This window comes from Oppia nitens, unplaced genomic scaffold, assembly GCF_028296485.1.
Source record: "Oppia nitens isolate AA-2021 unplaced genomic scaffold, nextdenovo-longstitch-racon4-pilon3 scaffold9_pilon_pilon_pilon, whole genome shotgun sequence".
In the NCBI taxonomy this organism is placed as follows: Eukaryota; Metazoa; Arthropoda; class Arachnida; order Sarcoptiformes; family Oppiidae; genus Oppia; species Oppia nitens.
In genome coordinates, this window is record NW_026533253.1 from 1,484,658 (window position 1) to 1,493,934 (window position 9,277).

The 9,277-nt window shown below is 18.5% G+C and overlaps 1 protein-coding gene across 1 annotated transcript; it reads right to left on the bottom strand.

Moving 5' to 3' along the window:
- Positions 1-85: 85 nt before the first annotated feature.
- Positions 86-4,456, bottom strand: LOC128964710 (ventral anterior homeobox 2b-like). Its single transcript, XM_054311346.1, has 5 exons — positions 4,218-4,456; positions 2,463-2,554; positions 1,744-1,931; positions 160-390; positions 86-97 (listed from the first exon to the last, which is right to left on the bottom strand). The coding sequence occupies exons 1-5, from the start codon at positions 4,454-4,456 to the stop codon at positions 86-88; spliced, it is 762 nt and encodes a 253-aa protein (XP_054167321.1).
- Positions 4,457-9,277: the final 4,821 nt, after the last annotated feature.

Here is a 9,277-nt window from a genome sequence, read left to right on the forward strand (position 1 = left end):
ATCGATTGGTTTCATCAGATAATTAGTTTCATTCCAACAGTTATTATTAGAAATAAATGTATTACTAATTAATTTTGTCGTATCATTACATTGTAGTCTATTATTAAGTGTTGTTATATCAAAGTTAAGGCTTATTCTGTTTGTTAAAAGTGAAGGCACTGGTGATGGTTGGTGTAGTTGTTTGGCATTTGTCACAGTTATTGTTGTTGTATTGTTGTGTGAATGTTGTTGTGGTGGCATAGGATGTGGTGGTGATGACGGTGTTTGTTGTGCCAGTAATTGCATGATATTGTTGGCAGCGATAGTCTCGGCATTTGCTGACAATTGTTGTCTATGTCTTAACTGTTCCTTCTTATGCTTTGTTCTCCTATTTTGATACCAAATCTTAATCTATAAAATTATTTTTTAAAAACATTAAATGATTTTAGTTACAAAATTTTTTTTTCAAAATTATCTTTTTATAATATTTAAAATCTTATTTATTTTTCAATCCAAGTGTTATTTTATAATAACTTCAAATAGAAATATTTTTCATAATGTTATAAAATGTTATATATTATACAGTAGAATGTATGGTTGAAATATTTGTTATTATTAAATTAGTAAATATAAATTTATAATACTTTATTTTTGACATTTGGTTATATGATCTTTATTTAAATTAACTATTTTTTTCTTATAATAAAATAAAAATCTTACTGCAAATTATTATTTATTGTTATTTTTGCTGATTTTATATAATAATCAATAAAAATTGTTGATTACATAAATTATTAACTACTTTGAAGTCGTTTTATTTTTTTTTAACTAAACAAATTCACTAACAATTTTAAATATGGTTTTTGTTACAAAACTATTATTTAATATAAAAGATTTTAATCAATATTTTGGACAAAACATATTATGAAAAGATAATTTCATACCTATAGGACATGTTTTTCTATTAATATATTTTGAACTACAATATGTCCACAATTTATACTATATTTTCAATTATAAAATTAATTACATACTAGTATATAAATATATATAATAATACTGTATATATTAATATAAACCAATTTAAACCTTATTTTATTTTTTTGAATACTTTTATAAGGTTGAATATAAACTTCTATTAACATAAGATTTTATAATTAATTTATAATATTATTTTTATTAATATACATACTAAATGGTAATAATAATAATAGTAAAGTATATTTATTTGTTTTCAATAAACGTGTCTGAATTTTTAAGTTATTGTCTAAATAATAATTACAATATTATAATAATTGCAATAATTTTGTTATCAGATTTCAAACAGATCTCGTTAATTATTATAACGATTACTATCAAAAACAGTATACATTATAATTAGTATAGAGTATAATTAGTTCACAAAATGATTATTTTTTCATATTTTAAATAAACTAATTTATTTTATTTATTTATTTTTGTTGCTTTTTTAGACCTTATCTTCAAAGTTATTATCGTCGGCTTTACTTTTGAATTATATTTTTACATACAATTAAGTATTTATTTTTTCGTATTTTTAAAAAAAATATAAAATAATGATATAGTCTTTTTTTTAATAACATAATTACCGCATTTCATTTGAAAATAAGTGTCAATCAATTATATTACTTTAAATATTAAACTCTCTTTCTCTCTCGTTTTTACTAATTATCTCTCTCATCACTAGTTTGTTAACTCTATATACCGTATATTAGATAAAATAAGATATGATTTCCAATAGCATACCTGTGCTTCAGACAGATTCAGTTGTTTAGATAATAATTTGCGCTCTTTTCCCACCAAATATTGATTTTTAGCAAACGATTTCTCCAATTCATACAATTGTTTTGTCGTAAAATTAGTTCGCGATCTCTTAGGTCTCTCTAAATCAAGACTTTTCGGAAAATACATCTCTTTTGTCTTCCCTTTCATATCTTAATTGAATTTCAATTAATTAATTTAGAATTTAATACTAATTTTTTAAAATTTTTATTTTATAGATTAAATTAAAAACATCAATAATTTAAATAAAATCATTTTTTAAAATCCAATTAAATAGTTGTTTATAATTATTAAATGATATGCAATTTATAATCATCAAAAGATAATATATGATATTTACTAAATTTTGATTAATTGTTTATTATTATATAATAAATAAATAATAAACAACTTGTATTTATCAAATTATGTTAACAGATAACTATTATATTATATAATTAACTAAATATTTATATTAATTTTGGTTTAATAAATATGTCATAATTAAACATCTAAAAATATTTTATATTTAAATTAAATTCAAGATTTCGTTAGATATTGTTATTTAAAGTGATTTATAATACAATAATTACTATTAAAAAAATAAAATATTATAAAAGCACTATTTTATGAAAGAAAATAATCTAATAATTAATTAATATTTATAATAAAAATTAATTAAATTATTTCAAGTAATAACTTACCGGTAAATCTTAACACTTGGCAGTGATTGTTAATAAAGTCATCGTCACTGTTGACCACACTTTCATTAGAAGATGAGATTTCCATCGTTTTGCTAATAATTATATCATTTCATATATTTTGTTCAATAGATTAGATTTGCATATATTTTAAATAATATTAACATAAGTGATGACCAAATAAAAAGTGGACAATCATTTGTTATCATAACTTTTTAAACTTTTGAATCTGTTTTTCAAATCTAGAAATCGTTTTTATATTTAGTATTTTTTATTGACTAATTCTACTGTGCAGTGGTTAACACAATCATTGCAATTACTTATTTAAGTGAAGCAATCGTTTTGACATTCAGTCTCAGTATCTTTGTTAGAGAGAGAGAGAGAGAGAGAGAGAGAGAGAGAGAGAGAGAGAGAGAGAGAGAGAGAGAGAGAGGTGTACTGATGGGTCTGTCGAGTCGATGAAGGGATCATACGATTTGTCAGTGAAAACAGACAAAAGCACATCACAGAGGACTAGCTCTGGACGTATGACAAGATCTGGAGTAGAGATATAATAGAGAGAGAAGTCCTGAGCCGAGCGTTTGTTTCTCAGATTTCATAACAAGAATTTCAATTTTTTTTGTTTCCCTTTTTTTTATTTCTTCAAGTTTTTAGAAATGAATTTTAAATGACATTTTTGTAGATATATTTTGTCTACAAATTTATTTTTTATGTAATCAAATACAAGCATAAACTAAATGCTTATTTATTAAAGAAGTTTTCGCAGTAGGAAACCTAACATCACCTCACAATCCCTTTGTAATACAATTATAACAATAGGACTGTTGGCTATTGAAGGACAACATTAATGTAGTGTTAAATTTCACTGACATTTGAATTTCTTATATATTTTATATACATTTTGTATATGCATTTAAATGCTAAACATAGACTCCATAGCTATAGAAATTATTAATAATATAGTAATAATGAAAAATAAATATATATTTTTATTGATTTTTAAAAAAAAAGTTTAAGTATATCTTATTACATATAATTGTAGATTTCTTCAAATATTTATACATATAAATTAAAAATAATTACTTTAGTTATAATGATTTTCAAAAATCTTGTTTGTTAAAAATTTACTTATGATGTAATTGTATATTTATATATATATATATATAAATACAATACTATAATTATAGTATATACACAAAATATATTTTAGTAAAATTGAATTATTAAAAATATGCAAACAATTTATGATCGATAATAATTTTGATATCAATAGGATAAAAAATAATTAATAAAATATTTTTTAGATAAAAAATCATACAATATATACAGTATATGAGTATAATAAATATATTCATATACAATATGTCAAATATTTATAAATTAGTTTTAAAATATTCAAAATGTTGATAAAAAAATTGTGTTGTCTAATAAATAATTATTTGAAATTCAAGTTATTTACAAATATAATAATTGTTTAAATATATATTTTTTTAACAAAAACAACTAATATTTTAAACAACCTGTCCATCAATTAGTGTAATATAAGGCTCTGACTGTTCTCTTTTGTATTGCAATAAAGTTATGTAAAATTCGCGGACAGACATAAAAGATGCCGTAATTGAGAGACAAATGATAATAATTATAGATATACTATAGTTTCTGAAAAGTATTAATAAGACAATCAATAATATTGTCAATGAAGTGCTTAATATAAATATCATAATTATTAGCAAAAGTCGTTTCAATAGTGGCCTCGACTTCAGTGCTGTCATATATCCGGGTGTTTGCCATTGAATGTTCAATCCGTAAGGTGTGTGACATAACTCGCATTTATCATAACTATTGTAATCGTCTTCATATTGTGTCAATACTTTGCTTTTAATATACATTTTAAGGCACGTCTCGCACGTAAAGCCTACCGTTCCCTTGCATTCACAAACTTTCAATAGTTTTGAATTTTTCTCATAACAATATCGGCAACACTTACTACTAGTCATTGTATTATTCATTCAAATAATAATATATTCAAACAATTTATTTATAGAGTTTTTTAAAAAACTATTTAGTAATTCAAAGTTAATTCATATCAATAATAAGGTTTTTTATAAACATCTAATTTAATAAACACTTTAGTATTAAAAAAAACACTAAAAATATAAGTTACAAATATAATGTGTTACTTGAAACGATTTTACTGGAAATGACTGATAAACATACAAATAAATATATTTATAATAACTTTATTTACACATAACAAACAACAACAACAAAACAAGTTTTAATATTAGTCGACGACAACACAGTCAAAATAATTTACACAAATATAACCAATTTATAAGTTATAATGTGTACCAAAAATTTATTGTTATTATACAGTAAAGTACATTTTATATACATGTATATTAATATGAATACTTATTTGCAATCAAATAATTTTCAAATATACTTGAAAATAATAACTTGAAATTATATTAAAGTACTATTTGATAGTAGTTTTCCTTTTAAATAACCCTTTTTTCAACACTATTTTTGTCAAATGATTAAAAATTTTGATATTTAACTGTTAAATAAGTGCAATAGACATATACCAGTAAATAATTATTGTAATTTTTAATTAGTTTTTGATTAATTTCTGTAATTATTGAAATATTAAATTATTTAAAGAAATTGAAATAATTAAATTTAATTATTTCACAGTTTGTTGAGTATATTATTTGAAGGCATTTAGAGTATCATTTATTACTATTATTATTTATTTCTTGAAAAATATTTAGTAGAAATAATAAAAATAATGCAATTATTATTAAAATGAATATACATTACACTAACAATATAAGTGTCTGTTTAAGCTAATTATAAATCAGAATTATTAAAATCATATATACTGTGTGGTTATCAAACATCATTATAATCACGTATATCATATCATATACAGTATACTTAAAGAGTGTTTTTATAGTCGATTAACATATTTATATATATTATTAATATATAAATATATATATATATTATATATTTGTTAACTACGATGTTAACAATACTATCATTGAATAACTTAAAATAATAAATAATATAATTTAATCAAACGATAGTAATGGCAATATTTATATATTTTGGTGTCGATCTATTTAATTGGTTTATAGACTGTTATGCTATCATTAGATAACATATCAATACTATATATATTGATTCAATAACCAAATATGATGTTTCCGTTTAGTTTATAGGTTTTCTAATTCAATCACATTATAAATTTATGTAATCATATAATATTTGTTTATAAATATATTATATTCAATATATTTATTTAACATTTTATCATTTGTTTGCAATCTAAAATGTTATATAAATTTATTTTTTAAAAACAAATGTCATTAACTTTATAAACAATATATTGAAGATAGATATGTGATATATAAATGCAAAACTTAAAAATATATTACAAGATTTTTTCTATTATTGTAGTACTATTATACTGTATAACTAATAGTATAGTAAATAAACCATGTATTTTAAGTAATATTTTTAATATGCTTTTATTTTTTATTTAATATTTAGTTATTATAAATAATTTTATTTGATTGCATATACAAACTTTATAAATAAAATTTAATATATTACATATACATGTTGATAAATATATATTTTATATTAATTTATATTAATAAATAGAGTATAAAATATATAAAATATCTTTACTATACTATTAGCCAAATAATGTTGTTATTACATAAAATTAAGTATCATTTGTAATTATATTTAATGATTTATTAAAGGAAATAATATGGTATACTATATTGCAATTGATTTATAGTATAATAATATAGTATTTATTGTATATAATAAAATAAACCATTAAAATACATTTACTATACATACAGTATACAAAATAATATTATATATTAAATGTTATACTTTATATTACTTTCTTTTAATAATAACAATAATAATTGATTAAAAAGTATTAACTGAATTTTAAAAAAATAAAATATAAAAAAATAAACTTTTATAATATATAAATTTTAAAAATACTTTACAAATGTTAGAATTTGCATTATTTGATTAAAAATTTTTGTATAAATTTATTATCAAATAAAGAATCCAAGATTTAAATTGCTATCATTTTATAGCATTAATTTTATTAAATTTTTATGTACTATTTTATGTAAACTTTTTTTTGTTGATTATATAAACATGTTTATATACAACTGTATATTATTGCTAATTTAATTTAAAAATATTAACATTTTTTTATTATAATAATCTAAATCTAGAATAATTACATTAGATTTTGAAAATCTATTTAAGACTTAAAATAATAGCATTGATTTTTATGCAACATTTGTTAATGAAATTTATTGAATTATCCAGGGCATTAATTAGCAATGTTTCGAAATAGTTTGCTTGTTATGTTTTTGAATAAATTTTGATTTGTTAACAAAATTTTTATTTACAATTGATATTAACTTAGTTAACTAACAAAGCATAAATAATTTTTTAATTAATTTAAATTTTAAAAAGTACTAAAAAATAACTAACAATAATTAATACTATATTAAAATTTGCTGTAAATATATTATATATTTTTTGTTTATTTTTATTTTATTATAAATAACAATTTTAGCATTTATAGTCAATTGACATTTAAAGTAAAGTAAAAACATTATAACAAATAATTATTTTATTGGCATATTTTTATTGATACAATAAATTAATACAATATTTTTAAAAATAAAATAATTAAAATAAAAATAATTTACAGAAAAATAAGCAAAAAATATGAACTTAATTTCGATGCTTATGAAACCTATTTACTTCAATTTAATGATTGAGACAAATAAAAATGATTATTAATTATCTACGAAAAAAACTTTCGGATATAACTTATTATAAAAGTTTTTAAATTACAGTCATTGATTATAAAGCATTGACTCCTTAATTGATTTAATTGATTAAAATTAAAACACATATAATTTAATGTTGTGTTAAAATAAAAATTATACAAAACTTATTCATTTCGCTATATTTTACACAATAAAAGGTTTTATATGATATTAATATAATATTATAATAAACTAATTTATGGTTAATAAAAAATTATAGTTATTTCATAAATCAAAATTTTATAAAATAGTTTTAGAAACTTTGTAGAAATTTTATATTTTGAATTTTTTTTCATTTTCCTTATCCATACACACAAAGCTTATTCATTATTATTATATTTATTAATTTTTAAATAGCATTAACCAATATTTTGTTTGAAATTTGGTATAAATGTAATACATTATACAGTATATACATATAACTTATAAATTATGTATTTATTGATTTTATAATAAATTGTATGAAAATAAATCATAAAATACAATTATACTTAAATTTAAATAAATAAAAATTTAAATATGTATTAGACAGATTTGGTTGATTTAGCATATATGATTATTAACAATTTCATTAATTTATTATATATATATAATATAATTTACTGAAATATTTTAGTTTAATGATAATTTTAATTTCTTATACAATTAATTACTTAAGTTTTGTATCAAATATGACGACTAAATACATTAATATTGACATAAAGTATATAGGATTTATAAAATTACTTTTTTATTGTTAAATTAATAATTTATACCAAAATTACTATTCATATTTGTATAATATTTGTATTATTATTATATGTATATTTTATAATATATACAGCTTAAACAAACATAATATATATATATAATAAACAATATTTTTAAACAATATAAGAAAAATCAATTTTATAATGTCAATATTAAAATTTCTAAAAATACTTTTAGTACAATTATTTTGGTATTACAACAAATACAAAATTTTATTTATTTTTCCATATATTCACTCATAAAGACTTTTTTATTACTGTATGTACTGTATGTTATTACTATTATTATTGTAAAAATACAGTATATATTGTAGATTATTTATATGTGATTTATTGTATCGATGCATAACTAAATTATATGTTACTTAAGATAAAATATTTTTAAAAAAATCATATCTACATACTCTATATATTGTAATATTTTCTAAAAATTATATATATATATATATTTATGTTACAGATTTATCTAAATTATTATACTTTTCAAATATATATATAATTTTATGTGACATACTTTTTTATGGTAACTTAAATGTATTTTTTAAAATGATATATCAATAGTTATTTTATATAAAATATCTCAATTTAAAAAACTTTTTAGTAAGGTTTTCTAATAAATCTTTTTATAAATTTTACTACTATGTATAGTAAATTATTGTTATTATTCACAGATTTAATACTGTTATATAATATAAGTTTTTAAAAAGTTATTGTAAAGCATATGTAATATACTGTATATAGTGGTATTAAATTATAGTTATTAGTCGTTTTTATTATTATTGATATAGTGGTCATTATTAATATTATATTGTAAATACTAATGGTTTTCAATATCTGTTATCATTGATGAGAGTTTTAAAAAATTATTTAGCCTAACATAATTATAATTTTATTCAAATACAATTTGACTCTACACAGATAAACTATTAATAATATAAATTAAATTATAATAATAACTAAATTAAATTAGTTTAATCGAGTTGTATTCATTTTTTTAGATTTTTAAAAATTATAATATAATAATAGTATAATAATTACTAAATTTATAAATATAATTTTCTATTTAAATGAGTAATATTTTATTTGGATCATAAAATTATTTTTTTAAATAATCAATTTAACACATTTTTGTTATAAGTATGAGAATATTAGTTGTTTTGATAATTAATGATAGATATTATATATA

Bases quoted from the DNA above. Each gene is read 5' to 3' on its own strand.
- LOC128964710 (XM_054311346.1), bottom strand. From the start codon at position 4,456: ATGACTAGTAGTAAGTGTTGCCGATATTGTTATGAGAAAAATTCAAAA. The intron at 1,932-2,462 runs GTAAGTTATTAC...AATTCAATTAAG, and splicing joins CCAAGTGTTAAGATTTACCG to ATATGAAAGGGAAGACAAAA. The intron at 391-1,743 runs GTATGCTATTGG...ATAATTTTATAG, and splicing joins TGAATCTGTCTGAAGCACAG to ATTAAGATTTGGTATCAAAA.